At 38.8% G+C, this 21,665-nt stretch overlaps 1 protein-coding gene across 1 annotated transcript; it reads left to right on the forward strand.

The window, feature by feature from the left end:
• Positions 1–1,234: 1,234 nt before the first annotated feature.
• ppm1ab (protein phosphatase, Mg2+/Mn2+ dependent, 1Ab) lies at positions 1,235–14,679 on the forward strand. Its single transcript, XM_066676499.1, has 6 exons — positions 1,235–1,637; positions 2,337–3,221; positions 3,537–3,654; positions 8,097–8,208; positions 9,210–9,267; positions 10,219–14,679. The coding sequence occupies exons 2-6, from the start codon at positions 2,352–2,354 to the stop codon at positions 10,264–10,266; spliced, it is 1,206 nt and encodes a 401-aa protein (XP_066532596.1). The 5' UTR covers positions 1,235–1,637; positions 2,337–2,351; the 3' UTR covers positions 10,267–14,679.
• Positions 14,680–21,665: the final 6,986 nt, after the last annotated feature.

Consider the following 21,665-nt stretch of genomic DNA (forward strand, 5'->3'; position numbering starts at 1 on the left):
TCATATCAATATTAAACCAAGCTTTACAAACACTAATCCATCTGGGTGAGTCCATGCTGGGTCTAGACGCTATAAATAATAAAAAGACTCTGCTAGTGCTGACGTACTCTGTTCCGTCCATTAACTGTTTACAGTCCTCTCCTCTTTCAAACGCCATGATGAGAAATGCTATCTCACTTATCTTATGGATTCTACTGAGGTCTGGAACCTATGAAAACGTCTTAAACGTTCGTTCACACTATTGGATGAATCCATTTCCTTATGTTTGCATGAGGTGACGTAATTGTAGAAACATACGCACCCTTTTGGCGCTTCCTACAAACATCCGGGGATTCCGTGCGTTTCCAGATGGGCATTCCGGCTCTTTTTAATGAGTCATTATATCAGAGTCGGCTCTTTCGGCTCTTCAGTATAATGTCCAGCTATTCGAACTCAGGCATATTTAACTACGACCTACATTACTCGGGCACAAAATAAAACAAACAAACAAAAAAAACACTCTAATATTACACTCAGATTGTCAATTTTATCAACTCTTCTTGACATATATATGCACATTGTAATTCTACAATTACAAGACAGTAGTCCATCGTTGCTCTGCATACTATGTTGGCCCCCTTTCACCTGCTCATCAGACTGTGCAGCAACAGATGAGTTACTGTCTCTGACTTTATATCTACAAGATGGACCAACAGGTTAGTTGTGGTTAATAGAGTGGACAATGAATGGACACAGTGTAAAAACTCCAACAGCACTTCTGTGCCAGATCCACATGTAGCATACATGTGAAACACACATTAATCTACCTCAGTGTCACTGCAGCACTGAGACAGATCCACCACCCAAAGAATGTCTGCTCTGTGTATGTTTGAAAGGGTCCTAATAAAATATGCAGACAACAGATGGACTACAGTTTTGTAGAAATACACCGATGTGGAAAGTGGAGCAGTTACATGTAGCACGGTTTTTATTTATTTACTTTTTTTCTTTTAGCCAAGCAGTAGGCTATGATTGTTTTTTGTCCTTAACATAAATTGTTTAACATATTACCTTACTGCCTTTCAAAACAACATTACACTGAATGCGCCTCTAGCGAAATAAAGCTGTACGTAGCTAAATGTTTTTATTGCATGTGTCTCCATCTGACTACACTATCATCATAAAAATAGTAACAAATATCTCAGCTCTCAGCATCGACCTTAATGATCCGACCCAGAGAGTCGACTCATAGGTAAACGACACATCAGTGTTTCAGAGATGTGCAGCTGGTGTGAGACGGGAGTCCTTACGGAAGATCCCCTCCCTTAGCGCGGCAGTGGGAGAGAAAACACACAGAAACAACAAATAGAAAAACAGACAAATATATGCAGGAGCTGAGATGGACCCCTTTGTTAGACTGACGCTACAGCAATGCACTGCTTAATTTTTTTAATGGTTTTCTCATGTGTGGACACAAAGAGAGCCCTATCCCAGGTTCGTCTTCAGAAGCCGCCGAGCCGAGCTAGTGTTTCTGAGTTACCGTTCACCACTGGAGCTACACACGGCGAGGCTCACAGCTGGCTTCTCTGATTATATTAAGGTTACCAGCCGTAGCGTTTTTTTTTCTCGGCGTCTTCTCGAGTCCATTGCAAAGCTTGGTGAGTAAAGTTAACGTGCAACGCTGCCGTTTGAATTGAAAAATATTGGTTGGTGAAAGCTAGCTAACTAGCTAGCTTCTGCTCGTAGCACAGGCTGAAAGCTCCCTAGGGTGACATCCTAATGGATAAGTTCCAGAAAGCCTGTTATACATGTTATGCACGTACTACTTTATAAAGGTGTTATCTACGTTAAACGTTAGCTGACTGTTTGCCTAAGTAGCTTGTATCTAGGCAACGGACCTGTGGGCGTGGTAGTTGCCTGACAGGGTTGATGGGTGTTGATTGTAAATATATGTGAGGTGTGACGTGTTCCCTCCTTTTTTGGATACAGGGAGAACAGCAAATTGACTGGAATGTTTTGTTATTTAACTGCAGTGCCTCTGTTGCCAAAGTGTGCAGAAAGAAGTACAGTGAAGTGAACCAACTGTTGATCATTTCAGTTTTAACCTGAAATTCAGTGCATGACTCATCACAACATACTATAAGTGACATCATTAACATTTTTAAAGTGCATCGACTGTTATTGTCCACTAAACAAAAGGAAAAAAAAATGCTCAGCAAACTCAGAGAATATGTTTAATGTTGTATTTGGCTGAGAAATGCATCAAACAATGAATGGAAAATGGGTTATGATCTTCCATTAACATTCACATTAAACCCTAATTTGTCTTTTCATCTTTCGTTGTGTGTGTATAACAGGGAAACACAACTAAAATGGGTGCTTTCTTGGACAAGCCAAAGATGGAGAAGTTTAATGCACATGGGGAGGGGAATGGCCTGCACTATGGTCTCAGCAGCATGCAGGGCTGGCGGGTGGAGATGGAGGATGCGCATACGGCTGTTGTGGGCCTTCCACATGGACTCAGCGCATGGTCGTTTTTCGCCGTATATGATGGCCATGCTGGCTCTCAGGTGGCTCGCTACTGCTGTGAACATCTACTGGAGCACATCACTAGCAACCCAGACTTCAGAGATGGAGGCCCAGGTGGAGGGGGAGAAGATGCTGGTGCTAGTCGTCCTGAGCCTTCCATAGAGAGTGTGAAGAATGGCATTCGGACAGGCTTCCTGCAGATTGACGAGCATATGCGTGCCATCTCGGAGCGCAAGCATGGTTCGGATCGTAGCGGCTCTACAGCAGTCGGCATCATGATCTCACCACAGCACTTTTACTTTATTAACTGTGGAGACTCCAGAGCACTACTCAGCCGTGGCGGTCGAGTCCATTTCTTCACGCAGGACCATAAGCCCAACAACCCTCTAGAGAAAGAGAGGATACAGAACGCTGGTGGCGCAGTTATGATTCAGCGGGTGAATGGCTCTCTGGCTGTCTCTCGTGCTCTTGGGGACTTTGATTACAAATGTGTGCATGGCAAGGGTCCCACAGAGCAGCTGGTGTCTCCAGAGCCAGAGGTGTATGAGATCGAGAGAGCAGAAGCTGAGGATGAGTTTGTGGTTCTGGCCTGTGATGGCATCTGGGATGTCATGACTAATGAGGAACTATGTGACTTTGTGCGCTCACGGCTGGAGGTGACCGAAGACCTTGAGAGGGTGTGTAATGAAATAGTGGACACCTGTTTGTACAAGGTAAGGTCTGCCAGATATACAGGCTTGGCTAAAGGAAAGAGAGCGTAAAGCATTTGAAAAGATCTGTATTCTTGTCTCAGTAGTAACATTGGTAATCTTACATTTGTAGCTAACCGTAACTGGTTGCTGTGGAGTTTAATTGCTTGAAAGTTACCGTTCAAATTAAGATAATCCATTATAAAAGGCAATTATCCAATGGTCTTAATGGCAGTTATCAAACTAACATGTTAATGATTTCAGGTTATACATAATGAATCATAGGCATTATCATTACATGACTGTTTTCTTTTTCTTTCTCTCTCTTTTTACGAACAGGGTAGCCGTGACAACATGAGCGTGGTACTGGTATGTTTTCCAGGTGCACCCAAGATCAATCCAGAAGCTGTGAAGAAAGAAGCAGAGCTGGATAAGTACCTGCAGACCAGAGTAGAAGGTGGAGCATCTAAAAAGACTAATAAATAAGTCATAATACAATAATAAGCTTTAGACTGTAGAGAGGAAACAGAGAGTGAGTATTCACACTCATCTAAGAGTTCGGTAATTTGCACTCTGTAATTGCCAAATAGCTGGTGTTTGCGAAGGTTCAGTCAACAACAAATTTCCATATTTGAGGACAAAAAACCCCTATTATTAACCCTATTTAAACAACAGGATGTTGTTTCCCTCAAAATGCATTATAGCACCGAGATTGTTGCAAGATGATCTAAACTTGTAATGCTTTTTGGGAAACCCCGCCTTGGTAAGCCTTCCCTAACAGGATCGATAAAACATTATAGTGCAAGTAGAAGCTTTTTATAGGAGCCTGTGATTATTTATTGCCAAGAGCACTCTCAGTTTAAATGTATCTTTATCTTACTGAAAGATTTCAGTATAGTGCATTAAGAAGAGTTTGAGGTAGTGCAATCATATTGACAAGAGTACAGAATGCTGAAACTACCTTTTAGTTCCATACATGAGAAAGCTGCTATATACCTATACCTATATAGAGGTATCTAATACAGATAACAAACCAAATTTGCAACCACCAGTTTTGTGTTAGCTGTTTTGTGTCCAAAAAAAAGAAGAAATGCTAAGTAGTGCATTCTGTTCATGTTAGCGTGTTCTCATGGCCTTATAGTGTCATTCATATTCACTTGTGTAAACATGTGTTTGAGTTTGACACCCAGTTCATTTGCACTTTCCTGAGATTTTACCGTTACACCTAAATGTGTAGAAAACACTGCAAGAGAATGTCAGAGCGCCACTGCTATATTGTACAAGATTATTATGGACACAATATGATATGTGAGGTCTGGGAGTGCATTGTGTGCATCTATAGCTGTGAGCGCTGTGGGATGCCTTGATAAACATGTTCCGCATGGTTCTGTTGTGTACCTGTAATAAGGAATGCCGTTGCCTTACCCCCAGCTTTCAGAGCTGATTGGCTAGACTTTAGCACCCAGTCCACTAGTAATGCTTCAGAGAGTACATGGAATGCCATAACAACATACAACACAGGCATGTATGATACCAATAGCATGAAAGTTCTGTATGTATTCTTGCATGTAAAACAGAGGCTTTTACCTTATAACACTAATAAAGAATAGTGAAAGTTATTAAACCTTAGTCTGACAAGACTTGTTGTTCAGAATAACTTGTTAGTATATACGTTTTTAACTCTGGGGTTTGAAGATGTTTTTACAGTCGAGTTACTACTAGAGTTGTTTACTACTTGTGGCCTCAACTGACATTTTGTCAGTACTCTGGTTTATTCCTTAATGTAGCTATACAAAGAAAGTTTACATGGGAAGATTCTTGGCACACCCTTATATTATTGCAACAGATCAGATTACTCTTTATATATAAACTTTAACCACCAAAAATGTGGTTTGATTACACTATTCTCCCTGATCTGTTCACAAGAACATAAAAAACTTTGCAAGGTTTGCGTTTTTATCACTACAAGTAATTTTTAGTAACACTTGCACTGACGGAGGTGATTTTTGCAGGCAGATTTGGCCTTTACAATTAAACCTATTGTTAGTATAATTATGTGTGCATGTCTCTCAGTGAAGATTGTTTGACTTTTTGAATAGAATGAATGGAGAAAAACAGTGTGCCTGCTCTGAGAATGTTGAAGAAGTTTGGGTCATTCTAACTTTATATTATAAACCTTAAAACTATTATAACTCAAAGCACATGCTATTAATGTTTTTTCGTTGTTTTTCCATCAGTTTTCATTTAATTCATAAGACGATGTGAAATTGCCAGCCTTTAACTCACAGATATTATTCATTAGCACTAGGGCTTAGTGAAGTTGGTGTGTCCACAATGTAATTGTTGGTATGCAAACAGCTGTAGCATAGGTCAATAAGGATGAAGTGGTGAATAAGGATTTTCTTTTGAAAGCTTGATTTTTCTGGACAGTGGCAAAGATATTTGTTTACAAGTACACTTTATCCTTGTATCAAAAAAGTAAGTGCCACACAGTTACTTGAATAAAGAACACCAGCTGAACTAAAATTAATTTAATGTGGTGTGGGGCAGTGACTTCTTTTGCAGAAGTGTATTAAATTGGAGTTATATGTTTTTATAACAGCTGGAAGTGCAGTCAGAAGTCCTTACTGATTAAATGTGTGTAAATGTAGAGTGGAATATGAGATTTATGTCTATGATGGAGTTGTTTGCTGAGATTTTACTAAGATTACATTTTGCTACCAATGCCTGAAGGTTTACAAGGAAACCAATTTTAAGTCATTATTAAAGTTTACATGTAATTTATGAACTAAACTTGTCGATGAATCCAGTGATTAATGATTCTAAAAATTGCCTACGTAAAGCGTATCTATAAATCTGTCACATATTTCAGATGTTTATTCAGATATTTCCCAGTGAGTGCAGCGGTTCTGATCAAACATCTCAATCGGGTATTTTGTAGGTGCCCTTAGATGACAAGCCTTGTGAATGTACTGATAAAATAAAATTGTGTAATGGGAACATGCCAGTCATCCAATGTTAAAGCGCTCAGGACACATAGTCAGTTAGTAAATTAAGTTATTGACTGCAAAAAAAATAAGAATATATAACACAGGAATATATGTTAATTTATGCATACACACATTTTTAACCTTTCCTTTTTAAAAACAGTTAACTATATCCGTTTTTCCTTTGTACTCATTTTGGATATTTGTTGCTGTTGCTATAGTGCAGGAGCCTCTGGGTTATTAAGTAAAAGGATGGACTTGCGTTGTAGTGGTAGTTGAGCATTAAATATGCCCATTGTGCCATTGCTCAGGTGAAATTTGTCAAGAGATAAAATCATTTCCATACAGACCAGTGTTTTATAAGGCTTTGATAAATCCTACTTGAGGCTTCCAAGCTGTTTTTATATTGGCATTTGATAGTTACAAGTTACAATGAGGCCCCATACGTTTTTGAAGTTGATCAGTTTTGCTAAGAGTTTGTATTTTGTTTTTTTGAACATGACACCATCTTGCGTAAGCCAGGTCTGTCAGACTATATAGAGTAGACAGTGACTTGGCTAGGTAGCACTAACTGAAAAATAAATAAATCCTATATTAACTATGTAATTATTTTAACCGATGAGGGACATTTTTCTTGAGGTGACAGAGACGGTATTAAAACTATGTAGAAAGGAGCAGCATTTTCATACTTTATGGAGTGTTGGCCCCCGTTGGTCATATGTACGTCTCTCAGGTTATAACTGGTGAGCAACAAAAGACACTTGTATTTATTTGACACTTGTATTTATTCTTACAGTTATTTACCTCTTCTCATCTAAACCTTCATGCATTCCATTTCATTTAGCCAAATAAGCACTACTAATGCAATGAAAGATATTTACTCGTCCCTGTATTGTTATCTGTAAAATATGTAACAGTGTCATTAATCTAGTTCATGTATATTCAATTGAAGGTTTTGTGAGTTGAAGAAACACTTGCGTCTCAAGTCAATCTGCAGTTATTTCTCACACTACATTTATTGTCAATCATATATTGGTATCCTTCCTAATCAGATTAGTCTAAGGGTGGTGACATGGGTTACAGTCTATGATTGGTCCTTTCTTAGTCCATCAGGCTGTGTGTTTCTGTATTAGTTTAATTACATTTCAATAGGCAACTGTTTTATGGTGATCATTTTGAATGATTTCCAAACTGTTTCATAGAAAAGTATTTCAGCATTAAGGGGTGAAGCACCCTCTGCTTTATTGTTTGATTTTTATTTTTGTATATTAGCACCCTTGGTAATGTAGAGACAAATTGTGATGTTGTTACTCTTAGTTGTTAATGATGATTCAAATAAAAGTTATTTACTGAACCCTTGGGACTGTGAGCTTTTTTTATTTAGACGACAAAAAGAAATGCTTTTTGCACTTTTGTTGCATCAAGCACTGCCCTGTTTATTATGAAATAAAAGGTTATTGACATTGTTTTTATGCATTAGCACTGTAGTAGACTGCATTAAAAAGGGTTCAAGTCCAGCCATCAAATCTGAAGGACACCTAACTTAAAGAGGGACCCTCTGTTCTAGTCAAAATCAAGCACTTTGGCTGTGAAAGCACAGCTAAATAAAAATGAATGAGAAATGGAAGAAAAAACTTTTTGAAGAGCATTTATTCATGGTACAAGGCAGGTTGAGGGTAGCGTGAGTCATAAAACAGAACCTTTGGTAGGCTGCATGATTAACTAAGTGGTGAGTCACTCCCTAAACTCAGCCTTTTATAGGCTATACATGTCATTTCTTGTAGCCCCACAGAATTTCTTTATGAAACATATTTACATTGAAATTAATGCATTTTGGATTTTTGTAAAGCTATAATTTAACAAGCTTTTCCAAAACAAGCCTAACTTACCCATGAGTCCTTGTGATTCTCAGAGCTCATTAAGAAGCAGGGTGTGGATACCGTCCCAGACTTAGCCCATGTGATGTGTGTATTAGCCACGGAGAGCATCCCCAACCTCCCACCTGGGGGAGAGCTGGCTAGCAAGTGAGTGCTTCATTTTACACACACATGCAATTTAAGTTATTTGTACATGTAGCCGATGGCTTAAATATGTGATTGACATTTTCCTCCTGTCCTCATTGTTATATGTTTTGTATATATATTTTTTTTATTAAGATCAGTTAAACGGAATACATTGTACATGGGCTGGTGATTCATCTTTTGCTGAGCTAACCCTTAGAATTACATTTAATAACAACTCTTGCAAAGTTCTACTGTAAAATAAATGTCATCCTAGTGGCCCAAGGATTACAATATTACAAGAACTATACTTTTGACATTGTGTTTTAATGGATGAACAAACACTTGTTTGAGTGGACCTTGACAAAAACAGAATCAAACATCAATTCTTTTTCTGCTGCTCTTCCTCCTCTCTCCTTTTCCTCCTCCTTTTCATTACCTCCCAAACTGAATTATTCATGTCAAACCGATGCATTTTTAAACTCTTGCTAGATGAGGAGGTGTCATTTAGATTCATGATTTGCCAAAATAGACAAATGTCGGATGCTCACTATACTCTTATCAGGTTTTCCTGCACCTCTGGACCTGATAGGACCTAAGATTTAGCAGCTATGGGATAATAATCAAATATTAGTATAATAAAATTTGAGTATTATTAAAGCTTGCTTGTTATGTAGGGAAATTTGTCTTTAGTGTGGTTGTGTCTGTATATTATTTGGGAATCGCATATATTACTGAGGTCCAAAGCAAGGGAATGCTCTTAGCTTAAAGGAGACATTAGAATGCTTTACTCTCTGCTGTGTACTGAGGCTGGTGCTTTCACATTTATTGCTGACATACAGGAAAGGGGAGATCTTGCCACTTTAAAAGATTCTAAATTGATTTCATTAAAGAATTACTGTGCTATATGTGTAATTTGCTAAAAAAATATTTTAAAAACACTGTTAAAAGTCACAGTTCTGAAAAGTAGTAAAAATGCAGTGCATGTTCTCTATCTTACACCCTTTCCTGTTATGTCTCCTCAGACGAAGCGTTGTGGAGGAAATGTACAATAAACTCAACCCCTACCAAAATGACAGCACAGTGAGTACTCCCAAGGCTAACACATTATCAGTTCTACTGCTGGTTGAAAAGCAACGTTCCATAGTGTTGTATTTTTTCCTCACCTCACATCTTGTATTTAATCCTTGCTTTCTATAAAAACTGTTAATCAACACCTAAAAGGGGCCTGATACTGATTGTGTTGATTCAGACTGTAATTACCACACCTTTTGTCATTCTAATCGTTTTCATTAGCGAGCAGCTCTTTTATCAGAGGAGCCTGGCTTACACTTTTAGTTTTGCCATCCTTGGATGATGTTTCACTGATGCTTGGGCTAGTCTAATGCTAGTCTAATAATATATATATACTTATATATAACTTATAACTTATATTTAACTTATATATACTATAAGTTAAATAATAATAAAATAATAATAATAATAATAACAATTTATATATATATAAATTATTATTATTATTATTATTATTTTATTATTATTTAACTTATAGTTATTATTATTATTGTTATTATAATTCATGCAATACAGAATATACACGGAAATAAAATACCTGCTAGTCTACATTTCTGTGTACCAACATATATTATATTATATTAATATAAAATAAACCTCACTTTTACACATGTTAATCTTGTGCTTTATCCAGGAAACTACCTAGTGCAATAACCCTTCCTCATAACTAGTAAATTGTGCCTAGTACAATAACAATGGGCTATACCACATAAGCACGTAACTGTGCTTGTAATATTATCTCTGCATGGTACCCAGTAATCTATGCCTAGTACATTACCTCTGCACTAAACATGTGTTTCTACATGTCACACCCTATATATTGTTTAAATATCACTGGGTACAGATGAACAGCGACCATACAAAGATATTAAAAATAATGCATTCAAATTGGCCATAAAAATATAATGAAGCCTAAATAAACACATACCTTTTTGTTCTCCAATATGTTTTTTTTTTCAGTGTGGAGCCAGCAACTGGGCAAACGTATGTGGATCCTCCAGGCTTTAAACAGGACCCACATAACCCTTATCCTCCTCCCACACTTATTAATTTTAAGAAGATTTCCATGTTGATTCATTATATGGTAACACCAGGCTCCAGTTTTATCTCAGACATTAGAGCACTCTGTAAATACAGACAGCTACCTCTAAGTACCACTTCACACACCGCCTTAAACACTGTTAGCTGCAATGATGACAAAGTCTACACAAATACACAACAAAGTCCGAGAAAAAGTGATGGAAGATGGAGAATTCACTGTGCAGTCACTGTGTTTTTTTTGTTTTGGTTTATTATTTTTTCACTGATGAGCGGGGGTGTAACAATACATTTGGACCATGATTCATTTTCTTTCTAATAATAGGTTCAAAACGATGACTTTAAGATGTTGCACAACTTACTAAAGGAAATCCTGGTGGGGGTTGTTTATTGGTGCTGATTGTTTACAATTTCTGGTGCTCAAAATTGTAGTGTTATTATACTGCATAATTAGTAGAATGCTGATGCTGCATGGTGCATATTTTCTTAATGTGTGTTTTCACATTTTTGCATTGCATTTCCTATGTCACATTGCATTGTTACAGCCCTGCTGATAAGTGAAACTTTTTTTAGGCCAAGATCCATTTGTTTATTAGTTTCTTTTGTGGTTACAAAGTTGGTAAAACCTTGAGGATGCTGTGTGGAGAATATAATGTACCTCAGTGTTGATGGAAACTCAGAAAATTGTTCTTTTGTATATGTGCTGCACTGTGGGGGAAAAATCTCCTAAACTTTTTATGATTTTCTTATAAAATAATACAATATTTGCAAAGGATACAATAGCCATGAACATTTACGTATGCATTCAGACACTGTACCTACTCTCCCAGATTTTCTTTCTTTTTAACTAGGATTTTTTTATACTGTATTGTGTGTTCATCAGTGGGCAGGTCCTTGAACTAGAGCAAATGTTTAAGCATGTGCTGAAAGCAATTCTGTATAGTATCCATTAATGACATATATAAATATACCTGAACGGTTGGGCTTTTCTAGAATGCTGTATGTGAAAATGAATGAGACATTTCTCACTGGCATATAGTAGTTGCACCCACATGTTGCATGCATGTAATTATGTTAAAGGGAGATTCTCTAAGAATTAGTAAGAAAATAAGAACTGTTGCAAGCCCCATTTCTAAAAACATAGGGACAATGTTCTTTCATTCATTCATTGTCTGAAACCGCTTATCTAATTCAGGGTTGCAGTGGGTCTGGAGCCTACCCGGAATCACTGGGCACAAGGCAGGAACACACCCTGGAGGGAGCACCAGTCCTTCACAGGGCGACAATGTGCAACATGTAAATAAAACCAGAATAAAATGATGTGCAAATAATTAAAACCATATATTTAATGAAAACAGTACAAGGACAACATTATAATGCTGAATTGTTGTGTTTTGAAAAATATATGCCTGTTTTGAATTTGATGCATCCTCTGGGCTAAAGAGGAGACAGGCGATCTAGTTTAAAACCCCGCACCTGTAATGGTCTGGGTGTGCGTTATTGAGCATGGCATGGGTGACTTGCACATCTTTGAAGACACCTTTAATGCTGAGCAATATACACAGGTTTTGGAGCAACATGCTGCCATCCAGACTATATTTTTATGAGGGGGGCAGGAGGAGGACATATTTTTGCTATAAAACATCAATCCACATTTTACGTGGATTACAACAGCATGACTCCCTTAGAAACAGAGATGTGTTAAACTGGCTCAGACATACTGAAAACATTTGGCACCTTATTAAATGAAAAGTAATAAAACAGAGACCAGAACTTTTAAGCAGCTGAACCCTACAACCAGCAAAACTGAGAAAACAAGTACTATATTGTTTTCATCTTCAAACAATTGGTCTCCTCAGTTCCCAAACAGTTACAGAGTGTTGTTAATGAAAAGAGGTGATGCAGCACAGTGGTAAACAAGTGCCGGTCCCAACGTTTTTTTTAAATGTTTTAAAATGATGTTGCTGGCATCAAATTAAAAATAAGCAAATATTTTTCAAACAACGATAAACTTTCTCTGTTTCAACATTTAAAGTTATATTGACTTTGTGCTATTTTCAGTTAAATGAAGAGTTTAAATGATTTGCACATCATTGCATTCTATTTTTGAGACTTCTTTTAACGTTATGGAGAATCTTTTCTCTTTCTACTAAACAAGACAGTTGCTCATTTGAGAGTGTATATAACACTAATAACATGCAGTATTATGCAAAAAATAATTGACTGTTTTCAGTCAAAACAGCCATTGAGCAAAGGAGCACAAGTGTTTAACAGAAAATTACACAGAAATATGGCCTTTGAATAGGTTCCAACTTTTACTCTGTTCAGAAGACTTGCTTTGAGTTTTTGAAAGAGCTTTGCAGAAGTAAAAGTTTGCTTTATTTTCTGCTTTTGTTTTCTGAAGAGAGAGCAGAGCATGATTTTCTCCTGTCTCTCAAAATTAATGTTTTAGGAGCTGTTTACATGATGGGACAGTCTTGGTTGACTTCCAAGTAATGCACAGCTCTAAAGAGTCCTTTTTTCATATTTCTGTGTAATTTGTTATAGTATCTTTGACTTGCCTTTTCCTTATGCAAGAATAAAAGCTTATATCTGATGCAAAACGAATAAATTCCACTGAATGACTGTTTGGACAGGACATTTTTGCGTGATACTGCACATGCCTGTATTAAAACAGAGGAGGGATAATTAGTCTAATGCCAGAATGAACACATAATATCAGGTAGAAAGTGTTCTGACTTCTCATGACTTCTTATCAAGGCAAGACAGCTGCCATTTTGATTAAAACCTGATTCCATAACAGTATGTGAAATTTCTACCTCTCTAATGGGTCACCTCTTATTTGTAAATGTTGCTTTACTAAATGCAAATTTCTTGTTTAATCTCTTTTTTTAATTCAGTAATAAGCCACTCTCTTAAATCAGCGTTAAAACAGCAATGTGTCTTTCTGTATTTAGTTGTCTGTCTGTCCCTGGCCCTTATCTGCTACTGATATAGATGTTGCAGGTGAGTGTTGGTCAGGTGGAAGAGACACCGGGGTCATACTGAGTCTGTTGACTTACCCTTTGCTTTGAACATCAAAGCAAGGGACTTGGACTCACAGTGTTTAAAACAGGCACAGCTTCCCTTTGAGTGTGTGTCAGGGATGAATAAAACCCAATTTAAAATTACGGTGCTTTTACAACACCCAGTGTGACTGCAAACAGCTCATTAAACATGCTATAATTATGTTTTATATTGTAATTCATTCACTGAATTGTTTCTTAATGTATTCGCTTTAGGCCTGTCAGCTCTTATAGGCATGAGCCTTTTTTCATTACATTAAAATAAGGTGTAATGCAATACATGGGGCATATAGATTTTGCCCTCCTTTCTGTGTCTTCCTTATGTACTAATTCTCACTGCAGGACAGCTGCACTTTGTACAGCAGTATACCGGAACTGTTTTATTCTGAGTAAGTATACTGTCCTCTCTTTTGACTGGTTGTGTTTTGGTACATTTTTGGGAAGTGATGAAAAATGAATGTTGAGTGAAGAGATTTTGGAGACCCAGGTTAAGCCTAAACCTACATTAGGCGTAATCCATTCTCACAGTCTTGGCCCTATAAATAAGACCAGTGTTCTATATGTTCTGGTTACATTTAGAATGGCTGGTGAAAACAGATCCATAATGTCAAGGCTTTGGAAGTGGTATTAAAGCAGATTTTATTCAGGAATTCATTTAATAATTGATGTGATATGTAATAATGTACTGTAAAGTGAGTCTGAAATGAGTAGTCCATCACCCTTCAACCTTCCATAGCTGGACAAAACCAATTAGCTGTTTATAAATACCAGGGCTGTGTTCATAGAGATAACCCTTGCTGTCATTATGATTAGCACATTTAAACCTACATATTTTCTGTGGAATGCTGCTTTAAAAAGTTAACAAACTTCAATACCAGCACAATTTTACAGTACCAGCCAAACATGGAAATAACGGTGAACATTCTTTCTTCTCAAATCCACTGGACCTTTTGATTTCTTGTTTTGATTTGATTATGGAATATATTGTGAAATGTTATGTAAAGCATATTTTTATGTTGATGAGTGATGTATTGATAAATGGCACTTTTTTGTATTTGTTAAACATCAGCAGGCCTGCAGATTTACTTCACTTTGATTAAATAAGTCAGTTTAACTGGAATTTGGCCTTTTGCTTTGATGAAGATGACATGTGGCTAGTTCTTACAAAGAGAACATTGTGGAAAAAAAAATCCCCCCAACCTTTTCAGCACCTTTAAATGCTTTCTGGCTTTTATCCAGTGGAACAAACCTGTATTTTTGATCTGCTGATCTTGTCACCTCCTTGTCTTTTTTTAATTGCATCTGTAAGGTTTGCAACCAAATAAATTGATTGCAGATGTCTTCTTGTCTTCCGCTTATTGAGAAAAGGTCATACTTGTCTGAATGAATGGCTGTCAAGGTCACGAGCGTCTGAATGAATGTTTCAGGCATTACACATTTACCCAAAACCTATTCAAAAATAGTGAGATTCTTTGTAGAAATTCTTAAAATAGTGAGATTCTTTGAACCTCATATGTGTTGTTTTTACAATTCATAGTTTTCACATTTACATAAAAGGGCATATTCAGATGAAGACCCATGTATTGAATTCCAGTAGGGCTGGCTGTATGTCACTAATGTGTTTGGGATCAATGGTGGTGGCTGACTTTCTCTCCAATCGTTGTGCTGAAATGCAGTCATAACACAGTATTGACGACCCGATGAGTTAAATGACCATAAACAAAGAGTGTTTGATTACCGCCATTTCATAAGGTCTGTCCTCGTTTGTTCCTGCGCCTGAGCATTTGTTGTCGTTAATTATCCAAAGCAGAAGCAACTGAGCCTTTATTTAAAAATAATAATGGTAATAGAAAACGAAAAACCATTAGTAAATATTTTACTCTCATTTAAGGTCCCCTATGGGAGATGACCTTCTATCATTCCTAATTTGTTGTTGAGAATATGTAAATGGGTCTTTCATGCTTCTGCATGCATTGTACTTCGATGTGAGGCCTCCATTGTTTTGAGTATCACTAATGAGGCTGCAGGATCATCGGGAGTCTGAACCCGGCAGGTCAGCTGACCTGGCTCTGCCTGTCTAATTACAGCATTAGCGGCCTCACTGATCGCCCATGCATGATACTGAGCGCTATCTGGAGCACTGAGCTGCTGCTGCAGCCATATGGTGGCTTAGTGCCGGGCGACTGGCTCAACGTGGGCCTTGCCCTGGAGCAGCCCAATATGTGTGTGTGTGTGTGTGTGTGTGTGTGTGTGTGTGTGTGTGAGTGAGAGAGACAGAGAGAGGGAGAGAGGGACGGATGCTAGTGCTAGCTGGGTGTTCCCAAGCACACATGTCATCGTACAAACAAACATGTGCAAACACATCTGGTGAGCTTGGAGGGTATGACCAGCTCCTGAGGTCTGACCCTTATACTTTATCAGATCATCTGATTGGTATGGGATGAGTACATGGGAATCTTCTTTGATTGATCAGAGCAGAAAATAAGGTAAGCTAAATCTTGGCCTACATATGATCCTCAATGGAGATTATCCATTAAGCAGAGAATTTTAAAAAATGTATAGGTTTAAAATTTAAATTTATGTTAAACATGTATTTTGTAAAATTACTAAAAAGAAAAGACCAGTGTAATAAAATATATTTCTGTTCTTTCTATTAGGACAAATTAAACATGTTAGCATTCCTAATCATCACTAATTAGAAAGGGTTTATGGGAGACTTTTGGGTATAAATAAGCATATGTGTGTCCACACTACAGTTTTGCTGTTTTTAAGCTGAGTGCTCCCTGGCTAGAAATAAAAGCTATATGACATCTTAATAGCACGGTAAATTTAATTTAATTAGTGAACTAATCCCCTATCTCTCCCTAGCGACCGCACTTTCACACATACCATATTCCCCTCTGGAGAATGACCACAGTGACATGGCGTTTCAGCATTCTGGCTCCAGTTCCTAAGTCCCTCAGGGGTGTAATCTATGCCTCTCCTCTCTCTCCTCTTTAGGCCTTCAGCACCACAGCAGCCTGCCATGGCTAGAGGGCGCCAAAGATTTTCCCTTTCTCCTTCAGCTTTTATCATAAATCTGTGTGTGTGTGTGTGTGTGTGTGTGTGTGTGTGTTTCTCTTTTTTGCATTGACTCTGAAGTCATTGTGTTCCTGAATAGTGCTCTGAGGCCTGTGAATTTCTGGCCTCCTCATTTGTATTATTGAGCGTTCTCATTCAAACTCTCTGTTTACTGTTTTGACAAAATACTGATTGCTGTCAGACTAAGGATTTTCTCTTTTGCAGTTATTCCTCAACAAAACTGAAGAAGAAAATCTCAGTGACTGCATTGTTAGGCTTTTAGAGCTAAGGACTTCCACTGCTTTTAGAGCCACAGAAAAAAAGAAGATTCTTGAGTCTGATGTAGTAATTACACAGGAACAGGATGAGTAACTATTGTACATGAACAATAAGTCAGAACCAGCACAAAAGGTCCCCTTTACAACCTCTCTGTTTCTCTCTTCGTGACAAAATGTATAGAAAAATGCTCTGTTAGTGCACCACTCTGTATTCCGTCCCCCCACCCCCAGGCCTGGTAATATCAGGTTGGAGAAAAGCCAGCAAATTAGATTAGTTCAGTTCACCGTTTTCATTATGGTGAACTACTGTTGGAGAGAGTGGGCGAAGACTCTAATGTGCTGTAATTGATGTTTACTCGAATGCTGTGACTGTTAGTGTTTGGACGCTGGCTACAGAGCCACTGTCCACTCTCCACAGGCATTCTGCTGTAAGGGAGGCTTGTCCATTGACTTCATTAGCAGAAGAACCGAAGAATGTCTTGGACTGGACTTCATGATTGCCTTCCTGTTTAGATGTGTGTCTGCCAGGTCCACACACACACACACAGTAATGGTTTATCTCTGTTGCTATACAATTACTACTCTGGCCTGAATACTGTCACTGGACCTTTACCTCATGAAAGGTTTCTTTTAAAGACCCCACAATTCCAGTACATTTACAAGGTAAGTGTGAGGTATAAACACTTCCGCACCAGATAATTATTTTTAAAAGGAATGAATTGGAATAAATAAATTTTTAAAAGGAATAAATTGTTTTTAAAAATGTGCATCAGATTTTTGATATTACAACAATAATGGACACAGTAATAAACCTCATAATTATTTAAACATACAATAAATGTCAATGTAATGTCTCATACTCAAGCAGAAAAGTCAGAATCACTTCCAAATATGATGTAAGTTACACAATTTAAAACAATGGCACCGTTTTCTGAAGTAAATGATAATGGTGGGGTTAAAACATAATATGAGTCATACTATAAACAATCTGTGACCCTGAAATGGATAAGCAGAAAAGATGATGATGATGACTATAAACAATTATTGTATACATCATAAAATGAATTATTTATTAATTAATTCCCCACATTTCTAGAGATACTGAAAGTTTTTGTTAAAAGTATAATAAAACAAGCGTTCATTCATTCATTCATTTATTCATTGTCTGTAACCTCTTATCCAGTTCAGGGTCACGGTGGGTCCAGAGCCTACCTGGAATCATTGGGCACAAGGCAGGAATACACCCTGGAGGGGGCTCCAGTCCTTCACAGGGCAACACACTCTCACACCTATGGACACTTTTTTTGAGTCGCCAATCCACCTACCAACATGTGTTTTTGAACTGTTGGAGGAAGCCGGAGCACCTGGAGGAAACCCACGTGCACACGGGGAGAACACACCAAACTCCTCACAGACAGTCACCCGGAGCGGGAATCAAACCCACAACCTCCAGGTCCCTTGAGCTGTGTATAAAGAATCAAAATAAAAGAATTATCCAACAAAAGATGGGTTTTTTGTTTTCTCAGCCTAAGACTAAAAGGATTTTATGTTTATTAACATCTATTGTACATACTATTCTGAAAAGTTCCAGTGAGTGTTGAGAAGTCTCAGTCCCTGTATGGGAAGATCATAAACTGATCGAACGTAAATCATGTGACCTTCAAGCCCTTAGACAGCATTGTATAAGTATCCATTATGCTACTGTGATAAATATAGCCCCATGGGAATAATGTCCTATACTGAGATGAGTCCACATTTTAGATCGTTATTTGGCAAAATGGATGTCAGATTCTTCGTGACAAAGAGAAAAGGGACTATCCACAGAGCAATGTAGGTGCTTTTCACGTTTACCTTCAAGGTGAACTATTGGCCTTTAAGATCACCATTGTACCACTGCACATTTCCTGAACAAACACCTACCTGTACCAGACCCTTTTATTCTGACTGTGAAAAATATTGCAATTGCAGTGAAATAGGGTACAATTATGTTTCCTTATTTAAGGTACTAAATTAATGTACCTTCATGTGTACTACACCTGTGACAGCATCTGAATCCTAGAAGGTACAGATTTCACTTCTGAAAGTATAGAGAAAAATTTTTTGTTAAGCATTATGTGGTCTAGGGTGGCACGGTGGCGCAGCAGGTAGTGTCGCAGGGGCCTGGAGGTTTTGGGTTCGATTCCCGCTCCGGGTGACTGCCTGTGAGGATAATGAATGAATGAATGAATTATATGGTCTTTTTTCAGGTCTGAAATACATTGAAGGTAAGGGCATGAATAAGAGCAAAAGCAACCCAGCTTCAGAACCTGAAGAAGCGGACAGAACCCAAGAAACACTAGGGGGTGGGGGGGGGGGGTGGGGGGGGTGAGTTGAGAGAATAACTTTTCTCCCAAACATTCCTGAGTAAATATTTTTTTTCAAATAATTTTTTAAAAATCCAAAGATAAGTAGCAAGTAACTGACTCAATGTAAGAAGTTGTTACCCATTTCTGGTAGTTACAGTTAAAGTCAAATTGATTTGAGCAAACATTGGTTAAGGGAAATGTGAGCCTTGGAGCTGAATTTCATGTTGAGCTGTGAGTCACTGTAAAAGAATTCCATCTATGTGCATCAAAGTGTATGAAGGACATTGTATAACGATTTTTCTACTCTGGGTTATGGGTAAGAAAAAATCAATTTATATAACTTAAGATACCTACGAATCAAACTTGGCAGTATAGCAAGTGGTTTACTCTGATGCTGCTAAATTAGTGTATCACATGTTTCATTTCAGGCCACTTTGCATCAGGTGCATTCATGGTACACCTCCTTTTACTTTGAAATGGACTGATACCAATTACTGGCAGAAACAAACAAGTGTGCTATGGTAGCACTTTTACTTCGAACTCTGAGCTGAGTGCAGGGATGATGTGATCTTTCCCAGTCTGCCTACCCCCCTCTCTCCACTCCCCCTCCGTCCTTTCATTACCCCCACACGACCGCCCCATACTTCTGTGTGCTCAGTAAAACAAGCCGCATCAGCAGAGCTCTGGCCTAGCCGGAGCTGCCTGTGCTATCTAGCTCATGTCATCATGCTCTGTTTGTCTCGTTGAGGCCATTAAGTGTGACTAACGTGGCCGCGCGGCAGTTAGCCTGCTCCGCCCTGGGGCGCTGGGATCTGATGTCAGCCCTGTCTCTCCTGCAGTTTACTTCCAGTCTCGGGACACATCGAATCATTTTTTAATGGAGAACAGAGGGGAAGCTCATTCTTCCTCGACTCATATGTGCGTAGTTCACATATCTCTGCCATCTATTGATGCATCGTGAGCCATCTCCTTCTCTCTCTCTCTGCCTTAGAGGCAGATGCTTGCAAGGTCAAAGCCAACACTTCCTCCTCGCAGTGAAAATGTTGAAGCCTGCTGCTAAACCTGACCTTTACGTCAGGTGCTAACGGGTTGACTCCACTCTGTACTCTGTTTGTGTGAGTGTGTGACCCTTAGGTCAGTGCACTGAAAGAGGGACATATTTTGTCCCTTGTCTCTGCTGCTGTGACAATGACCGAAAGCTGTCCTAAGTGCAACTGAAAAAGATTTACATATATCTCTCTCTCTCTAGAATAAAGACTGTGACAGATAAGGCTTTACATATCCTGGTCCCTATTTTTTTAGTCTCCCTAGAGAACAGACAGACTGGCAGAGCGTTGCGTTTCTCTCTTGTACTCTCTTTCTCTTCAGAATAATGACAGAAAGACTGGTGAGATTTTGAATATCCTGTCTCTCTTTTCTCTAGACTGAGCACTCTCTCTCAAATGCTGTGCATCTCTCTCTCTCTTTCTCTCTCACCCTTTTTTCCTTCCTTTTTCTTGGTAAATGGTAAGACTTTGCAGCTCAGTCTGTGTTTATCCCATTCTCTCTATTCTTTCCAGTCTCTTTAGAAGAAAGACTCGTTCTCTCTCCCTGAATCTTTCTTCTACAGACAGTTTTGTCCTCCCCTGACTGCATGACACAGCTCCCGTGCCGATGGCCGTACCCAGCCGATCTAAATTGCCCCGTTCAGATCCCATAACAGTTGACCTCATTTTAGCTCAGTCGAAACATAGGCCATCTCAGTTGCAGCTTTTATTCTCCCATTCACTTTGGCTGTCATTTCTGCCGCTTGTATGATCTGTGCTTTAATATTTGACTGTAGGCTAATAGCAGCTATTGGTCCGGATGATGGGTCCCTGTTGATATGACTGGATGAAGGAGTGCACATTGTTTCCTCAGCCTTAATTTCCCTGGCTGTGCATCTACATTAATTTACCCATCCTAATAGTGGGATGTGACTTTCATCAGTGGTGTGCTCCTCAGTATTACGGTGAGTATGTGAAGGGGCTCAGAGCCTCTTCCTAAAGGCCATCTCCCAGAATCTCTTTCTCTCTCTCTCTCTCTCTCTCTCTCTCTCTCTCTCTCTCTCTCTCTCACACACACTTCCTAACAGTAAGGAACGATGCTGTAGAGGGGAGTGGGACTCTGCAGTTCTTGCTGGGTAAGGCGGTTTCTCTCTCGCTCTCTCTCCACTCTCCCATGAGTCACTGCCATCCCATTAAAAGCATGCGACTCTGGCGGCTTGCATAACGTAGACCCAAAATACAACGCAGACAGCTGACGAGGCCAGTTAGCACATGCTCCGCTGAGCCACAGCTGTGGTCCATCTGGAGCTGGCCGCATTGCGGGGCTGGCGTTAGTCTGCTCTGCCCGTATGTGACTGCCCGGCCCAGCTGAGGCAACCCGGCCACGCTGGGGTCAGGGGCCGTCTGCTGAAGCTCAGTGAAGTCCTGCAGCTAAGCAAAAAAAAAAAAGTCTTTCGTGCACTGCTGGTTTCTCACTGTGATGGTATGAGAATTCCCAAGAAACTAGGTGCACTATTTTGTAATCAGTTAAAATGTGAAGTCCAAGATATATAAACACACACCCTGAAGGACAGTTGCTGTGTTCAAATGATGTAG

This window comes from Hoplias malabaricus, chromosome 7 (genome assembly GCF_029633855.1).
Source record: "Hoplias malabaricus isolate fHopMal1 chromosome 7, fHopMal1.hap1, whole genome shotgun sequence".
In the NCBI taxonomy this organism is placed as follows: domain Eukaryota; kingdom Metazoa; phylum Chordata; class Actinopteri; order Characiformes; family Erythrinidae; genus Hoplias; species Hoplias malabaricus.

Bases quoted from the DNA above. Each gene is read 5' to 3' on its own strand.
- ppm1ab (XM_066676499.1), top strand. From the start codon at position 2,352: ATGGGTGCTTTCTTGGACAAGCCAAAGATGGAGAAGTTTAATGCACAT. The intron at 3,655-8,096 runs GTGGAGCATCTA...TGTGATTCTCAG, and splicing joins CCTGCAGACCAGAGTAGAAG to AGCTCATTAAGAAGCAGGGT. The intron at 9,268-10,218 runs GTGAGTACTCCC...TTTTTTTTTCAG, and splicing joins CCTACCAAAATGACAGCACA to TGTGGAGCCAGCAACTGGGC.